The sequence below is a fragment of the Ambystoma mexicanum genome, chromosome 10, assembly GCF_040938575.1.
Source record: "Ambystoma mexicanum isolate Mex_15411 chromosome 10, UKY_AmexF1_1, whole genome shotgun sequence".
Lineage (NCBI taxonomy): Eukaryota > Metazoa > Chordata > Amphibia > Caudata > Ambystomatidae > Ambystoma > Ambystoma mexicanum.
The window spans coordinates 1079316882-1079343166 of NC_090932.1; the positions used below are offsets into that span (position 1 = coordinate 1079316882).

The 26285-nt window shown below is 51.0% G+C and overlaps 1 protein-coding gene across 2 annotated transcripts in view; it reads right to left on the reverse strand.

The window, feature by feature from the left end:
* NFU1 (NFU1 iron-sulfur cluster scaffold) overlaps positions 1 to 26285 on the reverse strand; it is a 338080-nt gene that overhangs the window by 21731 nt on the left and 290064 nt on the right. For both annotated transcript variants that reach the window (XM_069618894.1, XM_069618895.1), the window contains one exon: positions 9215 to 9389. In XM_069618894.1, coding sequence (XP_069474995.1) covers positions 9215 to 9389 — 175 coding nt within the window. The remainder of the gene's footprint in view (positions 1 to 9214; positions 9390 to 26285) is intronic.

Genomic DNA, 26285 nt, shown 5'->3' on the forward strand with positions numbered 1-26285 from the left:
TACAGAGAATTTCCCCAATTCAAATTGGCAACAGATAAGATAGCCTACCTAGGGGTGAACCTAACCAACTCAATCTCGACTATGCATGGGGCTAACTTTCCTGGGATACTTTCAGAACTTAAAGCAGATTTGAACAGATGTACCCCATTATGGATCTCCTGAATGGGGGGAATGGCCTCAATAAAAATGGTAGTTCTCCCTAGATTCCTATACCTCTTTCAGAACCTCCCATTTAAAAATTGGTCAACCTTTTTCAAATCTTTGAAGAGACTGCTAACACAATTTATATGGCAAAAGAAACATCCCAGGGTAGCTCTGGAGACCTTGATGGCACCTAAATCGAAGGTGGCCTTTGATCTGCCGAACTTTAAGTGATACTATGCCACGGCTCAGCTAAGAGTACTAAGGAAGTGGCTCACCAACGACAAGTCTAAACCGTGGGCAAGAATGGATCAGCTATTAGCGGGGACCCCCCTGGGGGAGGTGCTGTGGCTGAACAGGTGAGATGGACCTAAGAACATAGGGCTGAGCCACATTCTCTCAGCGGTTTGCGACACATGGGACAGACTACTTAAGCAAGGTTGCTTATCTACATGCCTATCCCCCTTCACCCCGATGTTTGGAAACCCACAGTTTTCCCGGGGACTGAGCCAAGGGTCATTTGCAAGGTGGAGGGCAGCAGGCTGCACGAAGGTGGGAGACATGTTTGAGAGGGGGGAGCTCAGATAATTCGAAGAACGCAAGGGAGCTCTGGGCTTGTGTGAAAATGATATATTAGAATACGATCAACTGAGACACTGGTTGAAACACGCAGGGTTGAGGGACTTGAACCCGTTTGAAAAATTAATAACCACACACACGGGGGACAAATGCCTGGTATCATCCTTATATGGGTCAATTCAAGGAGGAGACCCGTTAGTGGGTGGCCCTATATGAAAAAATGGCAGAATACTATAGTGGAAGAAATACCTACTCGCCAAGGGGATACACTCTGGGCACAAATTCCGAAATTAACGAAGTCCATCCAGACCAGGGAAGCTTGGTACAGTTTTCCCCAGGACTGAGCCAAGGGTCATTTGCAAGGTGGAGGGCGGCGGTTTGCATGGAGGTGGGAGACATGTTGAGAAGGGGGGAGCTCAAATCATTTGAAGGTTGCAAGGGAGCTCTGGGCTTGCGTGAAAATGATAGATCAGAATACTATCAATTGAGACACTGGTTGAAATAACCAGAGGTAAATCAAGCAGGGTTGAGGGACTTGACCCCGTTCGAAAAATTAATAACCACACACATGGGGGACAAACGCCTGGTATCATCCTTATATGGGTTAATGCAAGGAGGAGACCCTGTTGGTGTGTGGCCCTATATGAAAAAATGGCAGAATACTATAGTGGAAGAAATACCTACTCACCAATGGGATACACTCTGGGCACAAATCCCGAAACTAACAAAGTCCATCCAGATCAGGGAAGCTTGGTACAAGATGATGGTGCAATGGCACTACACCCCCGGGAAACTGCATGCTATATACCCAGGAGTGTCCCCGGAATGCTGGAGGGACTGCTCAGGGATGGGCAGCTAGAGGCACATATGGTGACACTGCCCAGGGCTACAATTGTTCTGGAAGATCATCAAACCCAAACCCAGAAAATGGTACAGGGCCCCCAGCCTATTCACTCAAAGAATGGATCTGCAGCCTCTTTGACACAGAATTCCAGATACCGTCAAAACCCCAGCGCCAGGCATACATGATCCTACTGATAGCAGCATGGGCAGTCATAGTGAGGAAATGGAAACAGAAGGAGCCCCCGACGAATGTCGACTGGCTTTGCAAAATGCTTGGTATAATCACAATGGAATGGATCAAATACTCAATACAAGGGGACAGAGATAAGTTCTGGCAGGAGTGGGGAATGATAATAGACTATCTACGGGGGATTAAGTGATGCAACGGTGCCCCCAAAACTTGAGAATACTGGAGAAACTGCAAAGAAGACCAACTGTTTGGTGGCCACGAGAGAACGCAACAATGAGACTCTAGAAAGCAGGTCTGGGGAGGGAGAGGTATGTTTGTTTGTAAACTTTGAAAATGCCAATAAAAACAACTTTTTAAAAAAAATAACATTTAGGAAGTGTGCACATGTAGGCAAGAGCCATGTTTCTGTGATGAAGAATGTGTTTTGTCATGCTATCTGTCCCGGGAGGATAGCTCAGGGGAAATGTGCTCGCCTTGGAAGCAAGACAACGCAGTTTAACAGGTTTGATCCCCGGGTCTGCGCTTGGAAACCTCTGGGTATTAAGTGCGTTATAAATAACCAATTATATATATTATTATATATTAAATATTATATATAATTTTATATAATGTACTGCAGTGGGCACACGAGCGAGCATGAGGCTTAGTGTCTTTTCCGCTGGTGACAGTCACGGTGAGCAGGAAGTAAAAGGGAGTAGTTTCTTACCTGTAACTCCATTTTTCCAGTGTTGGTATCTTTCATGGATTCACATACTTAGAATATTCCCCGTCATCAGGCTGGGAACCCTCGTTATATTTATAAAGACCTTTCCTATAAGAAAAATGTCGACACTTCTGTGTCCCGTCTACGTCGTTTTTGGGCTGCGTACGCCTGACCCAATAGGACGTAGGGATATAAATAGCCCCGCCCCTGCGGCTCCCTTCAGATTTTAACCCCGAAAGTAGAGGGAACATATAGAGTTTGCATTCAGGGGAGGCCGGCGGGCGCATGTGAATCCATGAAAGATATCAACGCTGGAGAAATGGAGTTATAGGTAAGAAACTACTCCCTTCTCCAGCATTGGATCTTTCATGGATTCACATGCTTAGAATAGATTATACAGCTGTACCCCTAAGATGGAGGTGTGCAATGCAAACAAACACTATCCAAACCACATGTGCAGTTGGGTATACGAAAAAAAACCCATCAAGGTACATTGCCAATAATTAAACATATGGCATAATGACAAGAGTATGTATACCCCTATATGGGGCTAACCTTACTGAAACAGATGCCGAAGGACCGCTCGCCCCATCTGCATATCTTCCGCATGTTGTTGCTCTAGGCAATAATGCCGAGTAAATGTATGCGGCACCGACCATGATGCCGCTTGACAGATGTCCACCAATGGAATTCCAGACCATAACGCCGCTGATGACGAGGTGGATCTTGTTGAATGAGCTTTTGGGCATTTTTCCAATGGTTTTCCTCCTTCACCGAAGGTCCATAAGCTACAAACAGTTTCCTTGAACGTCTAAACCCTTGAATACGACTGAGATAGAACTTCAAAGCTCTTTTTACATCCAACGGGTGGAGAGTTTTCTTTGCCGCAGAAGAAGCCGTTGCAAAGAATGTTGGAAGAACAATAGAAGAATGTTTGTGGAATGTCGTCGGCACTTTAGGAATGAAGTGAGGATTGGTTGCTAATACTACCTTGTCTTTCAAAAACCACAGGTATGGAGGATCAATGACCAATGCCTGTAATTCCGAAAGCCTTCTTGCCGATGTAATGGCTACTAAAAAGGCCATTTTCCATGACAAAAACTTCAATGACGACAACGATGACATGGCTCGAATGGAGCCTTCATTAGTGCTGACAGTACTAGATTGAGGCTCCAGTTTGGTGGCAATTTCTTAGCTGGCGGAAAAGTTCGAAAAAGGCCTTTCAGGAAATGCTTTACCAGTCGATCGCTGAAAAGAGGTGTTGAATGTCTTATTCAAGTAAATCTTGAGATGGCCGTTAAATTAACTTTAATAGAGGAAAAGGCCAATCCTTGCTCCGCCAAGTGCAATAAATATGGCAGAATCTGCTCTGCTCCGACGTTCAAGGGGTCTACACCCAGATGATCCCTGCACCATACACAGAATCTTTTCCATTTACCTGCATATGAAGCGTTCGTAGACGGAGCTCGTGCTGCCTGTAAAATTCGTCGACACTGAGGGAATGTTCAAGTCCCCGAACTCGGAGAAGTCAGGAGCCAGGCCGTCAGGTTGAGGGAGTCTGGATCGTGGTGCCAAACTGCTCCTTTGCCTTGAGATAGAAGGTTTGAAATATTCTGGAACCTCAATGGCTCCGCTACTGACAGGTGCAGTAGATCTGAGAACCACGATTGTCTCGCCCAGTAAGGAGCCACCACAATTACCCGACATGGGTACTTGTGAATCCACTGGAGTGTCCGCCGGATGAGTGGAAACGCGAAAGAAAACTTGTTCGTCCACGGGAAGGAGAACGCCTCCCCTATCGATCCGGGCTGTGGCCACCTGCTTGCGAACCATGCACACTTCTTGTTCTCTCGGGTCAAAAACAGATTCCCTGCTGAGTGAATCTGCCTGTATATTCTTTACCCCTGGAAGATGGTAAGCCATTATGGTGATATTCTGTTCGAGGGCCCAATGCCATATTTTTTGAGCTTCGCTCGAGCATCCTGGACCGTGTGCCCCCTTGCTTCCTGAGATAGAACATCGTTGTTGTATTGTCCGTTAGTAGTCTGACAACCGATGCTCGTATGCATGGCAGAAAGGACTTCAGAGCCCAACGTACCACTCTTAACTCCAGCACGTTGATGTGAAGAGTAGACTCCGCTGGGGACCATTGACCTTGAACCTGCAGGGGCCCTAGATGAGCTCCCCATCCTTTCAGCGATACATCCGTCACTACCGTTGCTTGAAAATCCGGTTCCTGCAGGGGCATACCCTTTGTCAGGTTGCTCGAGTGCTGCCACCACTGAAGTGCCCGCAAAAGATCGTGATTGATGCTCAACTTGTCTGACCATAGACCTCGACTGTGGGACCACCGGTCTGCCAGAAACTCCTGTATCAGCCTCATGAAGAGACGGCAATTGTTCACAAATGGGATACAAGATGCTAAGGCCCCTAGCAGTGACATGTATTTTCTGATTGACACCCTGGTTCCCACTTTCCATTCCTTTGCCTTTTGAGTCAGTTTCTGAATTCTTTCCACGGAGGGCCTCGCTAGCCCTGATTGAGTTTGGAACTCCGCGCCCAGAAAAACTAAGTTCCAAGTTCCTTGAGGGCGTCAGCAAGGATTTCTCGAAGTTGATCGCAAACCCCAAGTGTTTCAGAAGTTGCATGGTGGCCGTTAGGCTTGCTTGAGTTATGCTCGGTGACGAGCCTCTTATCAGCCAATCGTCTAGATACGGGTAAACATGATGACCTTTCCTTCGCAGCCACGCTGCCACTGGAGCCAAACACTTTGTGAAGGTCCTGGGAGACAACTTTAGTCCGAAAGAATTACTTTGAACTGGTAATGGCTCCGACCGACTGCGAACCTCAGAAATCTTCTGTGTCGTCGACGCACCGCTTTATGAAAATATGCATCTTGTAGATCTAGCGACGCCAGAAAATCTCCCGGCTGTACTGATCGGATGACCTCCTGAAGCGTAAGCATCTTGAACTTTAAACTTTTTAGGGTCTTGTTGAGGGCCCGAAGGTCCAGAATGGGTCGCCACTTGCCGTTGGGTTTTTTGTCCACGAAGTAACGAGAGTAAACTCCCTGGCCCCTCTCGGCCACTGGAACAAATTCTATAGCCCCTTTTTGCAGCATAAGCTCCACTTCTTGATGTAATATGCGAAGATGGGGTTGCGCCAAATACACAGGTGGAATTTGTGACGGCATTTCCTTGACCTTCAGAGAGTGGCCTAGTTTTATTGTGTCCAATACCCAGCGATCTGTTATACTTTTCCGTTCGTCGACGCAACAGGCCACCCTTCCTCCCAGGACGTCCTGTAACATGTCATTGTTGTGACTTTGACTGCCTGTCTTTTGCTGACGATGAATATCCCCTTCTTCTCGAAGCCTGGTAGTTTCGGCCTCTTCGCGTTGCCTGGACCGCACGTCTATAACCTTGGAAGATCGAAAAGCGCTTCCACTTTGCAGGGCTCCTAACAACCTGGCTGTATCCGTATCCTCTTTCATACCTTTCAAGGCCTCGTCCACTTTCTCTTCGAACAGTTGGTCACCCTCACACGGCATATCTAGTACCTTGTACTGGACTTCCGGTCTGAAGTTAGTACATTTCAGCCAGACTTGCCTTCTCAAAACCACTCTGTTGTTTATTTGCTTAAATCCGGACTCCGCCAAATCCACGGCAATGTTAATCGAGTGGTTCGACGCTTCTTCTCCCTCACGGACCAGCAACATGGCCGACTTTCTATGCTCTTCAGGAAGGTGTTCTAGGATAGGGGCCAAACAATGCCACATCTCCCTGTCATACCTTGCCATAATTGCCAGCGAGTTAGCTGCTTTAACCGTCGTCGCTCCTACGGATAGAACCTTTTTGCCAAACACGTCCTGTCTTCTAGCCTCTTTATCTGTAGGGGTAGAACATTTGTGCTGCGATCTGGCCTTCCTAGCCGCTGCAGCCGACACTACTGACTCTGGAGATGGTTGAGCGGTCAAGCATTTAAGCGTAGAGTCTGGAGCCTTGAATTTCTTCTCCAACCTACCCTTTATTGCTGGTTCTGAAAATGGATGGCGCATGGTCCTCAAACCTTCTTGCCAGACGTGGTCTAGAATGGGAACTGAGAAGACTAACTTCCTTCTTTTACCCATATGGTCGAACAAGAAGCACTCCTTTTCTTGTTCAGGGTTCAGACCAAACTCAATACAGGTTTTGCCCATCATCGCGTGAAAGGCGCTGATGTCGTCTGGTGGTGATAGTTGAGCCGGGCTTCTAGGTGCCTCCATCTCCGTTTCAGAATCACATGTAGGATCCCTCGAAGGGGATGAGGATACCTCTGAAAAGGAATCTCTAGGTTCTGACTCGGAATCTTGTAACTCCCCTTCTTCCGGGTACGAGCGTGGTGGTTCCTCGCTCACTGGTCAGGAGGCTGGATTTTCCGTAACCCGCGTAGAAGGATCCGGTTTGTCGTCGGCAGGTCTCTCCAGCATCGCCGAAGGTGCGTCTATGAGGGGTAACTTCTCATCCAACCTCTTCAGAAGAGACTGTAGAGTGGAAAACACTTGCAAGGATAATATAGATTGAGGGTTCAATAAAGACAACGAAGCCGGGACATTTTGTCCCCCTTCCCCCGGAAATCATTGACGATGCAATTCCTTGCAATCCCAGATCTGCTGGACCCACGATCTGTTATCGATCCTCCTCCATGGATGATATTGAGAAGGCCGCCTCCGGCTGTAGTAAGGTCTCTACAGAACCGCATCGTACACCTCCGGCTGCCAAGCCCTTTGAGGCTCCACCATCGACGATGTCAACCTGGATACGTCTATCGTCGCTATTGTATTCGCCGGGGCCACTACAGCCGTTACCTGCGTCGACAGTAACACTCTCGTCAACGACAAAGTCTCCGTAGACGATGGTGTAGGCTGTGACGCAGACTCTTTTGGCGATCCTGCCTTTTTTGAGCCAGATTTATGCCTCATCGAGTCTCTACTCGAGGACGACCTGTGATGGTCCCCTAAGGAGGAGGTCTTCAAAGGATCTTTCATTTTTTTTAGACAAAGATGAAGAAGACTTTCCTTGATGGCGATCTTGTCCATGTTTCGACAAGGATTCCTTCGCCTGATGTTTTTCTGAAGGGCGTTTCTCCATACAACGCGGTTTCTTCGGAGGAGGCTCTGCTGACACCGATCGGCGATGGGATTCCACCTTGGATGACTTGGGCCTGGATGCCAGGCTGCGCGTCGATCCTACCTCTGATGAAGGATAGGTTCCTTCATTTAGCCACGTCACCAGGCGTCTATTCCTATCCTTTAGCGTCTTCTGCGAGACGCCTTTGCAGATCTCAACTGTCCACTGAGTGATGAGGGTGCAGACAGTACAAACAATCCATGTGCCCATCTCCTTCATAGACTTTTTTCAGTCCGCACGTGGAATAACGCCTTTCCGGACATTTGCACGAAAAACTCAACAGTAGAATTCAACCTTGTACAGAAGTAGAAACAAACACGAGGTGCTCCTGCTACTTTGGAGACGGTTGAAATCTGAAGGGAGCCACGGGGGCGGGGCTATTTATATCCCTACGTCCTATTGGGTCAGGCGTACGCACCCCAAAAACGACATAGATAGGACACAGAAATGTTGACATTTTTCCTATAGGAAAGGTCTTTATAAATATACCGAGGGTTCCCAGCCTGACGACCGGGAATATTCTAAGCATGTGAATCCATGAAAGATCCAATGCTGGAGAAGTGTATTTTCCAATTCAAGGTACAACCCTCTTCTACTGTTTCCTGCCTACCTGCAAATCTATTCACCTACATGCCAAGAAATTACCAGTTAAATGGTTGTGAGGTAAGTGTTGCAGCCCACGATCTTCAACAGATGTCATGCGTGGTGGGCTTGCTTTTAGACTAGCCATGGGAAAGAATTTGGTCATTATATCTAATGGAGAACCTGGCATACACAACTGAACAGCAAAAAAGGATTACAGAAAATAGGGATGGAAGCCATACCATAACCTCCACAAATCACATAGTCAAACATTTAAAACATGCTTCATGGCAAAAGCACCATTAAAAGAAATCTGTGACAACTGAACAATTTTATACCCTGCCTGCGGCTATTGGGCCACAACCTGGACTGCAGGAAAAGTCAGAGGGAAAACGCTCTCAGAATCCACTAAACTAAGGAGGTACTATGGCTCAGAAACAGAAGCAAGCTGTATTTGAGGTCCTGGTATGTATTAAAGGAAGTTTGGGAGTCGGCAGCAGGAGAGACCAGGCAATATCTTATTTTTTTTTTTTAAGAGCTTAATACTGACGTCTACCTATTTCTAAGCGCAGAGGTCAACCACCCCATTACCCAATGTACTGCCGATTTGCACAGCATCAATCAATTTCATCAAGGAATAAAGCCAGAATTAGAACTTGTATTCGAGAACAATCTTTGCTAAAAGAGGGCATAGCAATTAGAATCTATTAATAGCAGAAAGAAAACTGATCCGGGACACAATGTTCACAAGGTTGGTGGCAGGAGAACAAGATGGAAATCAGAGTGGTATTTAAGAATGGAGGTGGATTAGTCTGGAGGGAAAACAAACCTGTTCCTCTGAAAAGCCAGAGGAGTTGGTGAAGCTTTGGTTGCATGCCAGTGTAGCCTAATGTGCGGCCAACCCTGTCCAGCCATGCAGCCTTTCGGTAATTCATCATTTTGAAACACTAGAGGCGGGGCAGACCTTGGCCAGTCAGTCACACCCATGATTGGTCAATATTTGCCTACCTGCTCCACACCCTCCACCTCCGGGATGTAGAATTGCAGCATGTTCTGGATGCCACTCTTGAGTGTGATAATGGAGCTCGGGCAGCTGGTACAGGAGCCCTGTAGTTGCAGCTGTACAATGCCATCTTCAAAGCCTTTATAGATCACATCACCGCCGTCCTCCTGCACTGTGGGCCTGTAGGAGGGAAGCCAAGAAAAGACATTAAGTTCACTAAAGGCAAAGATAGGTACGGGTACCAAATCGTCCCATATACACGTGACAGCCTCAGCCAGTTCTGGCTTTTTAGACAACCTGTTTTAGACAACATTCTGGGGCTATTATGTCCATATAGAAAAGGAGAAATTACAAGGTACAGAAATCCAAGTGCTGTTATGAGGTGATTTAGAAGCCGATTAAAACAAGCAATAACACCGATATGAATTACCTGGGTACAGTTGCGAGCTGAAGATAGGGGGTACAGCCAAAGTAGGACAATAAGTCATTTGGAGAGATCAGTTCTCTGTAAATTAGCTAATTAAACTAGCATTGATAAAGGCAGTTAATTATTCTCTTATGGTGAAAAGCATGTATCCGAGTAACACATGCGTCCATACGGAGATCAAGGATAAAGTGCATTACATGGCAGGTTTCGCAAACAAACGTCCAGGTTCTCCCGCCCATTTCGCATCATTGTCCAGCTACTCCCCATCACTTAGGAGGCTTTGCCATTAAACGGCCAGGTGCGCCTATCATTCATATGTCGGTTTTGCAATTCATTTCACAGGCATTCACACAATCTGGCACGGGAGGAGAGAGCAGCACCCCTGCTGCCGATACCAAGACAGTGCAGCCACAAGTCTCTTGGAATCCTCTGCGTTCTTAGAATGGCAGGCGGAATACGACCACACTAAGCTTTCCATACCAGATCCAAAGGCAGACGGGCCAGGCAGTGGTAGAGCAGTGTCGACGCGAGCCTCCCATGCTCCACTCGGCTGACAGTATGCACTTCCCAGACCGTGCAGACGAAAAGAGGGTGGTGGAGGGAGCAGGGGCATGAGTGCATGGGGGCTTAAATGCACAATTCACTTTAACACACCTCAGCAAATTGTAGCACATGTCTAACAGGGTTAAGAGTTTGAGGCACGTGGGTTTCAGTAACTTGTAGCACGTAAACAAAAGGTGAGCAGCAAAGAATCGATGGAAAGACATTGTGAGATGCTTGGAGAACCTGGATGCAATGTTAGGAGCTTGCAGCATACTGTTAGATGGTATCAGGAGCCTTGAGCAAAAGGGACAGATAGCATGGGGTGCTCTCATTAACATCCGCACTGCCAAACCATCAACGCCTTTCACGGGTGCCCAGAGTGGATGATTCAGTTCACAGCAGGCACTTGTCATATGAAAATGTCAGAGAAACAGAACCCCACAAAATCAATTCTGTCCCAAATTTGGGGGTGCCGTAGGAGGTTCCATGTGATGTTAACGAATCCCAAAATAATGAAAACTTTTAAAACTAATTAAAAATAACAAAAGAAATGTCTATTTTGTTTGTTTTTCAATTTGGGCCCTCAAGCCCCCCCCCGCTCCCTCCGTTTACCTAGCTTTATTAGCCCCCCTAACCCCCCTCCCCACCCGTTTTTATCCCTTACCCCACACCCCTCATATATACTCTTATCAAATAATTGGAAATGTTTTCGTCATTTAGGGTTTGTTATTAAAGTTATTCGCTATTGTGTATTCGTCAACATCACTGTATACCCCTAAACGTTATGCTGGATCGTTGGTTTTTCAACGCTTCCTTTGTGGCTAGAGTTTCCAGAGAAACCCTTTTACTGGTGTGCTGAGCTTAGAAGCTGATGTGGCTACTGGGTCAGTGGAGGTTTTTAAGCATCCCATTTTGGTACCATAGAAATTATTTTACCCTGAAAGTGTGCAGTGGCCTATGCCGATGATTGCTGAGATTTACGTTTGGCTAGACCAAGGTTATGGACACGTTTACCACATTAGTAGACCCTCACCTATATAGTAGCTGCTGAGGTAGTAATGCATTTTGTTAAGCTCTGTGCCCGTCACTCATTATCCCTTTGGCTGCCTGGACAATGCAACATAGCCAAAACGACTGATCAGCTGATATGTGCTCGTCCTGATACTACAAAGCCACCCTGGCTTGCAGTTTAAAATGGTGTAGACTGGTTTACAATCCTCTAGACTCCCCAATCTAAATCCACCGAGGGAGTAACTATGTGCTTGGCACAGGTGTTTAAGGGGTTTGCTGATTGGCAGGCTGCCAATATGTGTGTGGGCTTGCCTGAGATGCAACTGGTGTGCTAGCTTAGCCCTGCCCATGAGTAAATGTATCATCAGTGTCAGAACCTATGCATTCCTCTGAGATCTGCACCTGATCTTCTGGAATAATCCTGCAGAGGTACCTGGTTTGACTATACCGGCTTGACCCTGGCTCCTTTGTCTTTGCACCGTGTTCATTACCTGCTGGTAGAATCCCATGCGCGGAGTGCGGGAGTGTTTCTCGTGTTTGGAACTCTGTGTGGAACATTGCTATTCAACAGGAGTTTTGGCAGCAAAACAAGTGTTTCTTTCCTGTCTATACCAGAGGAGGAGCTAAGGATACAAGAACCCCCAGATTAAAACAGTCCATTGAGGAACTCCTTGACGAGTCGATGAGACCAGAGTGAAGATATTCCTGACCTAGTGCAGTGGGAGATAGCTGCCAGATGTACCTTGATAGAGGGGTGCGCCAGTCTGGCCTTGGCCAAGGATAGCAAGTATGGAAGGACCTGTGGGGCTGTGACCCTCCGAGGGGTAATCTTCAGAGACCGGCACCACGTAGCGAAACGCTTCCTCTTGTGACCGTAGCACTTCAAAGTCGACGACGCCCTGGCCTTGCGAGGACCTACCTGCAGTCCACAGGCAACTTATATCCTCCAAACTCTAGGGCTGCACGAGCCAAGCCCTTAGGTTCAGCAATCCTGGGTCGTGATGAAGGATTGAGCCTCTTCTCTGGTGAGAAGATCCGGAACCACTGGCAGCTTGACCGGAGGCGACGTTGACAGGCTGAGAAAACCCGGATACCCAATCTGCCTCGGCCATGCCGGGGCGATAAGCATCATCTGTCATGGACACTGTCCGAGTGTGTTGATGACTCGTCGCAGGAGAGGGAACAGGGGGGAATGCATACAGGAACAGCCCTTCCCACGGGAAGGAGAACACGTCCCCCAGGCTCATTGGCTGGTGGAAAATGCTGGCAAACTTCCGGCTCTTAGGGTTTGCTGCCGTCGCAAACAGATCTATCTGGGGCTTGCCCCACTTCTTAAACAGGCGGTCCACTCGATCCCGACGAAGTTCCCACTCATGGCAGGAGCGCAGTTCCTTGCTGAGCGTGTCTGCAACGGTGTTCTTGACTCCCGCTCAGTGGAGTGGGGTGGAGAGGGATGAGGAACATCCCCTGCCCGACAGCCCAGCGCCACAAGTCCTGCGCTTCATTGGAGAGCGCCGGGGATTGAGTGCCTCCCCGCTTCCTGATGTAAAACATGGTGGTGGTGCTGTCCGTGAAGATCCTCACCACCTTGCCTTTCAAAGGTGGGAGGAACTACTTGAGGGCCCAGAACACTGCCCATAAGCTCCAGGATGTTGCAATCACAGACCTCTGGCATGCAGGCGCCCGGGTGGGTGCTCCTCATCCCGCTAGGGAGGTGTCTGTAGTGACGTCTCCTGGAATGGCGGGCCAAGAAATCCTGTGCCTTGGTCGATGTTGGAGTGAACGCCCCACCATACTATCGCCCAACGGAACTCGTCCTTGAGAGATACCTTGTCCGTTGACAGAGCACGTGTTGCAACGTGACCATCTTGAATTTTTGGGACTTTAGGTATTTGTTCAGACGTCGTATGTCTAGGATGGGGCTCCAGCCCCCTGTCTTCTTTCTGACCAGAAGGTATCTGGAATAAACTCCGGAGCCCATGAGTCGCTGTGGACCCCACAGTGTAAATCACCTTCTTTCCCATGGCGTCTATCCTCTTCCATTCAGTGTCCGGAGGGACTGAAGATGACTACGATGGGTTGGCCAACCATTTCCTTGCAGCCGCCGATACCACCAAATCCAGCGATGGCTGCGACCTCAGGCACTTAGGTGCGGAGTCCGGTACCCGATATTTCTTCTCCAGCCTATCCCGTTCTTCATGAGGGCCAGGCCCTCTTCCTAAACGTCGTCCAGAAGGGGCACCGCCATGACTGTCTTCCTCTTGGCCTCGCACCTCTAGTACAAGAAGCCCTCGTTCTTGGTCTCCTCAGGCACTAGCTGGAATAGCTCGGAGGCTCTGGAGATCATGAGTGGAACGATCCCACCTCATCCGGTCGGGACAGCCTACGTGAAGCATCCAAATGTGGAGATTCACTGTCTGCTGTTACGATATCCTCATCGTCCATCGTATTCGTGGCCGTATCCGTCCCCGTAATCTGCTGGGGGAGAAAGGACCTAATTTGGTTGCAGAGGTTGAAATGGGGGTGTCCGATGATGCTTCTTCTTTGCCGGAGGCTGATAGGAGAACTGGGTATCATCGTCGTTCAATTCAACGTCCTTGTGAACCGTGTACAAGGACTCCTGGTCTTCGTCGTCTGTGGATGAGACCTCCATGACTTGGGCCACGGGCTGGGAGGGCTGTTTCGGGGCTTCCTCCTCCTCCCCTTTTTTCCTCCCCTGAGGGTCTTGAACTGGGAGCCGAGCCGGTTTCCGCCCTTCTGGCATGCCAGCAGACTTTGCCAAAGTCACTGCAGTGGTTTCGTGCCTTTGGGGTAGGGATTCTGAGCTGCGGGGGCTTCCTTCGCAGGGTCAGTGCCCTTAGCTGTTGTGGCAGTAGCAGTCGCCAACTCTGTCGCCAACAAGGTCTTAGACTGTGCCCATTGGGCCTGCTTGGGCTGTTCGGCCGCCTTCTACTCCGTCCGAGGCTTCTAGGATTTCTCATGAACTTTAGCCGGGGTAGATGACTTCCTTTTCGAGGAGGAGCTCGATTGCCGGCTGGTAGTGAAGGCGGAAGGTGATGTCAATCGTGCTCCATCCTCGTTGGGACCCGCTTCCGTGGCGAACCCAGTGGACTCAGACTTACGGTTCTTGGCCTTATCTTGAGCCCTCACGGATGAGGTGCCCTCAAAGGACTTTGAAGACCGCTCCTCAGACCGGCCAGTCCTGGGTGAGGCATGACCTTGCTTGGAGCACAAGTCAAAGGCCTGTGCGTTAAGCCACGCCGCCAGTCTACTGTGCCTTTCCCTCGTCGTCTTCTTGGAGAACCCTAGGCATATTTCGCACTCCACCTCCTTGTGGTCCAGGTGTAGGCAGTAGAGGCATTGCAGGTGCTTGTCCTCCACAAACAAATTTGAAGCCTGCATTTGGTGCAGGGCCTGAAGAGGGACCTTCCCTCCTCCTCCTCCTCCGTCGTGGTTGAAGGGCGAGAAGGGCCCGATGGCCTTCTAGAATCTTTGCCGATCTTTGCCTTTGAGGGGTTCTCAGGGAACAAACTCGAGGACTCCCAACACTCAAGCGTGCAATAAATATCTGAAGATGGCTGCCAGAGGAGGAGCTTAGGGAGAGGACTGTCATTGGATGGGGGCAGTATGACCCAGAGGACAGTGATTGGTTTAAAGGAGAAATACAGTTTTTAAGTGAAAGTGAAACTGTTTTTTCTTTTACCGAGAATTCCCAGCCTGATGATGGGGAATATTCATGAGCATGTGAATCCATGCCAGACCCTGTGCTGGAGAAATGTACATACACTACTATAACCACAATGGTTATTGGTGCTCATTTATCGACCCCAGATGTATGAAAGGTGGAGTTTTTCCTTGTGGGGATGTGAACCTTCCACCAACAGATCGAAGTAGTGAGCACTCTACCCACTGAGTTATCTCACTGCACGTATCCATTTAACTAACATTGTACTGCCACAAAGCCTCTCCAGAGATCCCTGAGGTCAGCCCCACCGTGGCCCGCGAGGCACCTCCTAATGGAGCTGCTCCTGGAGGACCATGGCGGCGTCTCCATTATAGTGTGTTAGGGATATCTGAAATAACGTGAATCTGCCTTCTAGAAGCAGCAGAAGAAGACACAGAGCATTTAGTAACACAGGAACATATCAAACATGAAGTGCTGTATACATAACAGTACAGTGAGCCGGGTGTAGTGAGACCAAATTACTTGATATAATGATATGAATGTGTAGCGGAAATAGCAATGAAGGATGCTTTTTTCATTTGTGCGTTACTTCCTGTTCCTTCAGTTGTAAATATGTGCAATGTAGTTTGCTGGGAAGAAAACGTTTTGATTAAGGGCTGAAGCTAGGTTTGGAAGCAACTTCTCTATGGTCCAAAGTCGACAATGATGCCACCAGATAACATCTATGGTTGGATAAGAGCACAATCAACTACCCAGTGGCTCACAAATTGATGAGGTTGTCCTTGTCCCCCACAGTTAACAGTTTGGGGGCAGAGTGGAAGTCATAAATGACTGATCCCAGTGTGGGACCTAGATTGCATATGACTGATTTTCGAAAGCTTCTTTTTTCCCCATAGCGTCTTCTCTTGGTGTCTACTCGTGTAATCTGTTGAATTTGGTGTTAATTTTCCTAGCACTGCGAGGCCCCGTTGGGATGATTGTATGGTCCACAACAAATTAGAATTGGATAGATTCCAAAACCCCAACAGTGATTTAAAATACATATAACTGGGTCCAAAGAGCAGCTATTGTCAAACCAGTACTTACGTTTGTCATCCTCATAATTGCAACGTGGCTTAGAATCGTGCCTCTTTCTTCAGCACCTATTACACACTCAGAGAATCCATCTATGTATGCCAATCATTTAGGCCCAAGAACACAGATCTCAGATGTCCCTTTTCATGAGTAAGTAGCCAACTCAGTCAAAGATCGCAAGGTACTTTTAAAAATGTTCATATCTCGTCCAGTTCGAAATCTCATGCAGTCCCATCCCATTTTCAGGGTAATTCATAGAATTCAGCGCACAAGTGGTGCACGCGGCTGGCGCAGTGTGCACGTGCGACTTTCTGCGCCAGCCGCGTGTGCTTAAATCCATTTCCGCGCACAGCATATTCATGGATTTTAGCTACCAAAACCAGCCGTGGCGCAGCGATCCTGCAGCAGCGCCAGTTACGCCCCCAAGAACGCCCCTCGCGCAAGGAAAAGCCATCAAAATCCCCAATCCAGCGCAAAGGGCTGTGCTAACCCTGTACCAGTATAAAGGGCCGCCACACAGCACACGGCAAGCGGGGAACGTGTATTACTGGGGTTCGCGGGAAGTTACACACATGATTGGCCCTGTGCTAGTGGGGTACGTGTATTCCTGGGGTGCGTGGGAAGTTTCACACGCGATCGCAGCGGGGTATGTGTAAATCGGGGGTGCGCAGGAAGTTTCACACGCGATTGGCCCTGTGCGAGTGGGGTACGTGTATTCCTGGGGTGCGCGGGAGGTTTCACACGCGATCGGAGCGGGGTACGTGTAAATTGGGGGTGCGCGGGAAGTTTCACACGCGATAGGCCCTGTGCAAGTGGGGTACATGTATAACTGTGGTGCGCGGGAAGTTACACATGCGATTGGCCCTGTGCGAGTGGGGTACGTGTATTCCTGGGGTGCACGGGAAGTTACACACGCGATTGGCCCTGTGCGAGTGGGGTACGTGTATTCCTGGGGTGCGCGGGAAGTTACACACGCGATTGGCCCTGTGCGAGTGGGGTACGTGTATTCCTGGGGTGCGTGGGAAGTTACACACGCGATAGGCCCTGTGCGAGTGGGGTGCGTGGGAGGTTTCACACACGATCTGAGCGGGGTATGTGTAAATCGGGGGTGCACGGGAAGTTTCACACGCTATTGGGCCTGTGCGAGTGGGGTACGTGTATTCCTGGGGTGCGCAGGAAGTCTCACACGCGATTGGAGCGGGGTACGTGTATTTCGGGGGTGCGCGGGAAGTTTCACACACGATTGGCCCTGTGCGAGTGGGGTACGTGGATTACTGCGGTGCGCGGGAAGTTACACACGCGATAGGCCTTGTGTGAGTCGGGTGCCTGTATTCCCGGGGTGCGCGGGAGGTTTCACACGCGATCGGAGCGGGGTACGTGTAAATCGGGGGTGCACAGGAAGTTTCACACGTGATTGGCCCTGTGCGAGTGGGGTACGTGTATTCCTGGGGTGCGCGGGAAGTCTCACACACGATCGGAGCAGGGTACGTGTATTTCGGGGGTGCGCTGGAAGTTTCACACGCGATTGGCCCTGTGCGAGTGGGGTACGTGTATAACTGGGGTGCGTGGGAAGTTTCACACGTGATTTTGCTGTCAGAGCGGGGTACGTGAATTTCGGGGGTGCGCAGGGAGTCCTACCCGTGAATTGGCAGTGTGGGTCCTCCCAGGTGTTCACTCTACACCCTCCACAGCCCCTGCAGGCAGCCCACACCACAGGGGACTACACCCTGCACCCCTGGTCATGTCCCGCAGGCAGCCCATCCACCATGGGCATGCCCCCCCAGCCAAGCCACATGTCACCTTGCACTACTGATCACCAACTCATGTTCCCCAGCACCCCCACCCCCCAGCAGTCAGGGGCACCTGCCAGCAGGCCCCCACTCATGTCCCCCAGCACCCCCACCCCCCAGCAGTCAGGGGCACCTGCCAGCAGGCCCCCCACTCATGTCCCCCTGCACCCCCACCCCCCAGCAGTCAGGGGCACCTGCCAGCAGGCCCACTCATGTCCCCATGCACCCCCACCCCCAGCAGTCATGGGCACCTGCCAGCAGGCCCCCACTCCTGTCCCCCTGCACCCCCAGCAGTCAGGGGTACCTGCCAGCAGGCCCCCACTCATGTCCCCCTGCACCCCAACCCCCAGCAGTCAGGGGCACCTGCCAGCAGGCCCCCACTCATGTCCCCCAGCACCCACACCCCCCCAGCAGTCAGGGGCACCTGCCAGCAGGAGCCCACTCATGTCCCCCTGCACCCCCACCCCCCAGCAGTCAGGGGCACCTGCCAGCAGGCCCCAACTCATGTCCCACTCATGTCCCCCAGCACCCCCACCCCCCAGCAATCATGGGCACCTGCCAGCAGGCCCCCACTCATGTCCCCCTGCACTCCACCCCCCAGCAGTCAGGGGCACCTGCCAGCAGGCCCCCACTCATGTCCCACTGCACCCCCACCCCCCAGCAGTCAGGGGCACCTGCCAGCAGGCCCCCACTCATGTCCCCCTGCCCCCACGTCATGACGATCCTCAATCATGGGCCTAATGGCCAGCCACATCACACCCCATGCCACCCCAGCCCAAAGACCCAACCAAGTATTGCATCCACCCACATAGCAATGCCCATTACATGATACAACCTGAATGGCAAGTATGTAAATAAACACATGTCCGTCACAGACACACAATGGGTGCAAGTGAATGTGAAAACCCACATCATGACATGCATGAAATCAATGAGAGAATACCACACATGGCAGTATGAAACAAAAATGTATTGAATCCAAAATGAATGTAATGAAAAGAAAACACACAATAATGTGAAGAAGAAATAAAACGCAGCATGTCCAGAAAATAATGAAAAATGTGAAATCAGAATCCAAAGAAATCCAAATGAAAATGTGTCCAAAGTCTCAGTCCAACAAAGCAAATCCAAGGGAAAAAAATAAGTGAAATCCATTGCTCCACGGTGGAATGAAAAGAAAAAAAAAGAAAATCCACTGTTCAACTATATACAAATCACCAATCCAGGGTCCATGAGCCCAACAAATGAAATGAAACCTACAAAAAAAGACTACCCAATAAAGAACTGTATACAAAAACGTGGTGCATTATCCAATCGCCCCAAAATAAACAAAAGCAGAAAGGAAACCTAACACTATCTAACTATTTACAATGGCAGCGGGCTAGTCCGACGGCTCACTTATTGATGTCCCGGGCCAGGGCATCATCGAACTCCCGCTCAATGTCCTGGAGGCGGTCCTCTTCCATGGCCCCGAGGGTTCGCAGGGACGATGACAAGTTCAACTCCAACTCCCTGCGAATTGCCTCGAGGCAGTCGGCCCGCCTCAGGGACCTCCACATGGAGTTCTACGCCCTGACCATTGTGAGCCGTGCCTCTTCCGCCCACTGCCGCTCCTCATCTATGGCGTGGCCCAACCGCTGCCACACGGAAGACACTTGAAATCCGGGGTCCTCCTGCCCTATGGCCGATGCCTGCCCCTCCGATGTTGAAGGCCCCGAGCCATCATTGCTCCCACCATGTTGCTGCTGTTGTGCCTGCACCCTGGCTCTTGCTGCCTGCACGACGTCCTCCGGCTGGGGTGCAGTTGTCGTGGTGGCCACCCCTGCTGGAGGTCCGACTCCAGACTGTGGCAGGGATGTGTCCTCCACCAGCCTGGCCGCTGGGTCAGGGGCAGCTCCACAGGGTACCCAGGTGACACATGGGTGGGAAGATGGCATGGAGGACGAATGGCGCGTAAGGGGTTCAGGTGAGGAGGGGGTCGCAAGAAGGTGCAGCACACGGAGGAATCCAGCACCGGTGACCCGTCCCAGTAGGTCAACGTGGTCAAAGAGTCATGCGAGACGACGTGCAGTCTCTCCACGAAAAGACTGCAGGTCACCTTGCATGCCCCATTGACGCAACGCTATCCCACTCAGGATAGGCTCAACACGGTCCCGGATAGCCACGTCTGCAGGGAGAGGAAGGCCAGTTGTTGTGCGCTCATCCCCTCCCTGAAAACGGGTCTGGACGTAGGCATCCCTGTTGGTGCCAGATGATGCAGTGACAGGATCAGGGACAGGATTACACACAGGCACCTCCGCGGCGGCCTGTGCTGCCTCCTGTCCCTGCCCCTGCACTGCACCACTAGCACCAGTGGAATCCCCACCTCCAGACCCCGTGTGTGTCCCTTCCGCGGCCTCCTCCTCTACCAAACCCCCCACCAACCTGGATGACTCTGTGCCATCTTCCTCCGTTGGACCCTGTGAGGTCTCAGCTGCCCCTTCTGCTGCCGAGGAGTCCACCTCCGACCTCTGCCTCTTGGACCTACCCTCGGCAGCTGTGGCCTCGGACGCGGCACCAGACTCCTCACTCCCCGACGAGATGACAATCTGGGAGGGGAGCCGGCCCTTGCGTCTCTGGCTGGTGGTGCTATCCGTGCCGCTGTGCTCCACAGCAACCTCTCCGCCTTCTTCATCAGTTGACGCTGCAGACAGGGAGAGATAAAACACAGACATCAGGGCACTGTACAATGGACTGATACACACATGACAGTTGCACATGAGTGGCAGTGTCAAACTTCAGACATGGCATTACACTCCACGACACACATGTCTTTTCAACTCACACACATGAGCATTTCCACAGCAATATTGCACCAGGCAGCAACATCCATACACATACAACAGCATGAACAGCCGAAGGAGAGCGTGACATCACATGAAACACAGGGATTGCATTTGACACGCACACACGCCACCACACTTACATGCATGTCTACATCTCCTCCAACTGTCGCAGTGATGCAATCGCCATACATGTCACATCTGGCATTCAGCCTTCTACATATCAGTGTCACGTGCATCCATGTTGCATCACAGTTGCACACTTGTCAAATACACACACATGCGCATGTACACAGTGCCGATAAATGCAGCAGGAACCACCATCCATGTGTGACACCACAACCATGTCAACGTACATACACAGAAATTCAAACGTGTGCTACCACACTTGCATTTGCAGAGCATGCTTACCAACACATACACCATTGATGTGTCTCACACCTAAGAGGACTCACATGTGGCAGCCTCACGCCCCTGTTCATACACATCCCTACATGGCCCTACGAAAACACATGTGCAACCTGCACACTACTGGCACACCACCACACGCACAGCGTCCAATCAGTATGCAAGTACACTTACCGCTCGACTCCAGACGGGTCTGCCTCTCAAGGACCTGGACGTGGAGCGCTGGGCATATGTGTTCCAGGACCCTCATCTGGTGGTCGGACAGGTGGCCCCGGCGCCCCTTGGCATCCGCTGCCTTCAACAGGCGCCGGGCCTTGTTGAGGGTCCTGGACCTGAAGTCCTCCCAGCGCTTCTTGACATGGTGTAAGTCGCGGACTGCCACCCCCTCCGCATTGATGGCAGTCACGATGTCCATCCAGATCCTGGTCCGTCCTTCAATTGTCGGTGCGTGAACTTCCAAAGAGGGCATCATACTGCCCCAGGACTTGCTCCATGAGGACACCAACTTCCCTGGCACTGAAGCTGGTGGCCCTCTGCCTCTCTGGCTGGGGGTTGCCAGTGGTGCCAGATGGTGTTGTGCCCGACATGGCAACCCCAGAGGCAGGAGTGGGTGGGCAACTGGGTCCTGGGGCTGGGCTGTGGAGCGATGGTATCCCAGTCGGGAGTCTTCGGTTCCAGCAGGGGTGGTCACAGCAACTGCACCCCTGGCTGACGTGCAGGCAGCAAATAGCAGGGCACGTGGGCGGCAGGCAGGCAGGCAGCAGCAGATGGCAGGTGGGAGCGTGCTCGGGGCTCTGGGGGGGCAGTAATTCGGCCTTCTGGGCAGGAGCGTGGTCTTCCGTGTGTTGTTGCGTGGCCAGCTTGATACGGAGTGATTTGGCACGTGAAAATCTTGCACGTCAGCGTGTAATTCGAGGAAAGGCCCTTCGCGCGTAAGCGCATCAGCACACGTACGCGGTTTCATTGGACCAAAGGCCCTTAGCGTGTAAGCGCTTCTGTGACGTGACTCGTGCGGGCGTTTCCCTCGTGACGTGGCAGCGCGCGTGGAAAAACTGCACGTCCGCGTGTGGATGCGTGTAATCCGAGGAAAGGGCCTAAATGACGTGACGTGCGCGGGTGTTTCCATCAACACGGGTGCATGTTCATCATACACGTCGAAAAACTGCACGTCCGAGTGTCAGCTCGTGCAATTGGAGGAAAGTGCCTTAGCGCGTACACACGTAAGTGACGCTGTATGTGTGGGCCGCTTCAAAAGGTACGTGTAGGACCCCATTCCCTTGTACGTGCTTTTCGTGGAGAGCGAGTGGGTGAATTCTGTACTTCTTGTCGGTTTACACGCGATTACTTCACAGCGTTTCAAGTTCGTACTCCCTGTTACCTCTGACAGCGTTCTTTATTCTTTTTGGGCCTGTTTCCTCAAACAGCGTTCACTTCTTCTTTTGTCCCGTCTCCTCAGACAGCGTACAATTCTTCTTTTGGCGGGGGTGTTTCCAACACGCACACGCGCGTCTTTTTCACATTCTTTTTCCAGGCAGCCAGTGAGTCGCGCACGTATTTACCAACTGTGCTTGCCCCGTGTGTCGCGTACCCCTTCAGAGGTCATTGTAGGCTGCGTGTATTACGCATATGCTTATTTTTGTGTTTCTGGGTGCCACAGCGTAGTGCGGGTTCATTTTTTCATGCACGTGGTCTACGAGGGGTTGCGTGCACGTTATTTTTTGATTTTGGGCTGCCTGTGCGTTGCATGACCCGTCATCTTCCCCCAGGGGTCACAAACAGCCTTGTTAGAGCACTAGGGTACGAATTCCATCTAGTACCCTACCCCTTTCACCCCCAATTGCCCAGGACAATAGTTTACTGCTACTCCCATACGCACAACAACATCAGTGCCATGGTTGGGAGGCGACCAAGCGGTAAGGGAGGCAAAGGTGGCCGACCTTCAAAAGGTGGGCGCGGTAGGGGATGTGGCCGGGATTTGCAGGGTGCCCCTAGACCCACATGTGTGGAGGACCAATCAGGGACACCCATGCCCCCCAAACCCCCATGGTTGAGGGAAACATGGCTGACACCATCCCAGCTCAGCCCTTGTTGGACCAGCCCATTGTGGCACCTGACCTGGCACAGGATGACTCCCAGGCTTACTTCCAGGTCAGCAAGTCTAGGCCACGTGTGGCAGTGCAAGTTGGTGCCACCAAGCCACGTGGATCTGAGGCAGCTATGTCATCTGCTGCCCCAAGTAGGCAGGGTGGGGAGGCTGCAGGGGCAGCTGCAGCTCCATCCACCCCAGCTCTGAGTCTCCCAGCCAGGACGGTGTCGGTCCAGGTCCATCAAACCGACGTTCCCCCTGCCAACATCACACTTCTGCCAATGCCTGCTCCAAGGCCTATGGTCATTGTGCATTCGCACACTCCTACTACCCAGTCCACCGGTGCTTCTGCCCCTACTGACCAGAGCGGCGTAAGCCACTCAGGCTCCGCTCCACATTTGAAAAAGAGGAAGAAGGGTGCTCTGGCACAACAGGCTGAGACCCCAGACACGGCTACACACTCCGGCACGTCAAGGAAGTCTAGCTTTAATGATCCGGAACTTGATGCACTTGTGACCTATGTGTCGGCACATAGCCACGAAATGTTGGTGACTGCAGGGTGCAAGACCACACCTGGTCAACGTAGGGCACACTGGCAGACCATCGCGGACCGCATAAGTGCCCTTGGAATTGTGAGGCGCACAGCTGATGATTGCTACAAGCGGTGGAATGATCTGAAACGCAGAGAAAAGAACAAGCTGGCCTCAAATCATGCCGCTACTCTGGTGACTGGCGGTGGGTCTCCACAAGAGGACAACAAACTCACTGAACATGAGTCTGTTGCTGGGACCTTCGTCACAGAGGAACAGATCCAAGGTGTGGGAGAACTACCTGATTACGAGGCATTGTCCGGTGAGTGCCCATGCGTGTGTGTGTAATCCATGTGTATGTTGTTTGGGTGACGGGTTCTGATTGAGTGCCAGGTGAGGGTGTGTACTCCTGAGTGTTATGGGTCACCAATTTGCTTCCTCCCATACATTCACGTGCCTTGGATTTGGGTATGACTGTATCCCTTCGGCCCACAGTTGTCAATTAAGCCCAGATTAGTGCACTTTACCTTGAACTGTCATCTTGCAACTACATTGGTCAGATTTTGTAAGTGTTCATTCAGGCTGATTGTTTCCACTCTCCCATTTTTAGTACACATTATTCTGCCCTATTGCAACATATGTGATATGATTCGGTCATTGTTTACAGCCCACACTGGGCCACTACTTTTACCTGGTTATGTTAACGATTACACCATTCAGGCCGATGGAGTATTGGGCTGCAGACATTTTTTATTACGGCCTGTTTGCATGTGGAAGATGACAGGTGTTTCCTGTAATGTTAAAGTGACCAACCATTGATCAGCCCACAATGACTGTGTTATTGGACACTGGATGTGTTTCAGTGTGTGGCACATGCATATTTTGCAACACTATTCAGCATCAACTTTCGCATCATGTCGATGTGACATGGATGTGTGACAGTACTCATTCACTGACATATTGCTGTAGTTTTGTAATTTACCGTGGCTATGCTACGTGACATGTGTGGTGGCATGTGTCATGTATGTATATTGGACATGCCACTCACAGCCTGATGTGTGATGTCAGTGCTACCCAACATGCTGCAAATGTGTTGCATATCCATCTTGCTCTCCCCAGCGTCTGCCTTTTTGACTCCACTTCCAACTCTTTGACAGTGCATGCATGGCAGGGTTATAGTCATGTGGGACATGTGTAATTCATGTACTGGATCTCTGGCTTGTCACAGCCTATGTGTGTGCTATGGTGTTCATGCCCGTTTCCATTTGTTGTCTTTCATGTTTTTGCAGGCGATGACGCACTTGGTGATGTTGAGGCTGAGGAGATGGTGCAGACCCAGGAGGAATCTCAGGCACGACCGGGCACCAGTGGGGGACGTGGTGTGGTGGTGGTTGAAAACCCAATCTTGCTGTAGACCATACTGTCCAGGGGTGCCTCTGGGTTCACCTCCCCAGACCTCTATTCAGGTGCTGAGTCGGATGATGAGACTTATGTGCAGTCGCAGGTAAGCGTTTCTGGCAGGGATTCTGTTCTGTCCAACCCACCTGGACCAGGGGTAGAACCCTCTATGGGGATGTCAGTGTTGGTAGGTCCGCCTTTGGCGGTTACGGATGCAGGGTCACACTCCACAGCATCTGATCCTGTTCCTGGGCCAGCAGATCAGAGGGGGAATGCAGTCCTGCAGCCTCAGGTAGTGCCAGCACAGCGAGGTGCAGATCGGCTTGCCCCAAACAGGTGTGGTGCCCGTCGACGTGGTGGCCGTGCCCCACCAGGCAATACTGTATGGGAAAACTCCATGTACAGTATGGCAACCCAACAGGCAGCATCAGTAGAAATGATGGCTCAGGCAATGGAGAGGGTGGCCACTTCCATTATCCCCCTGAAAGGCAGATGGAGCAACAACAGCAGGCAACAGACTCCATTTGCCAATCACACAGGGAAGACATGTTGGCGTCCAACAGGGACAGACGGGCGGCACTGGAGACTCTGCGAGACCATATATCAATAGAGTCCCAGGGCCACAGGGAAGCCCTGAGGGTAGAACTACATGGAGGACCATACCAGGGTTTTGCGTGGGCTGCCTTCCATAGTGCCACCGCCTCCTGATGCAGCAGCAGAGGATGAGCAGAGCGACAGCAGTTCTCCCACAATGGCATAGCCATGCAGGCCATGAGCCCAAGGAGGTATTTTTTTTTTTCGCTACATCCACGCAGGTGGGTGTTCGTGTGCACCCTGTCCTCGAACCTCCTGGGTGGCCTCCCCCACCCCCCCTGACCCCCCACATGGCCATTTTTGATTTTTTTTTTACAGTGTGTTGCCTTGTGTGGCTACCGTGGGCATCCACTGTATTCTGGCTGGGCACATGCAGGCTTGTCCTGAGTTTGGGTTAGATGCTTGGGTTTGTGAGACACACACCCCTCCTGCTTCCCGTTTCCATGGGCTTGCAAAGGGTGTGACCAAGTGACAGTGAATTACACAGTGACGTTGGGCTCCCATGAGCTGTGTGGGCAGTCTGTAGTCAATACTGTGTAGACATCTCTAGTGGATATTGTTGTTGTATTGTACACTGCATGGTGTATTGATGTGTGCTTGTGCATCCATGTCTTCCTCCTAATCTGCAGGTTCCTTCCTCATGTCTTCACAAGGCCGTCTACTTTGCAGATGCAATTCATGTTGTATGCAGTACACTGAGACATTTGC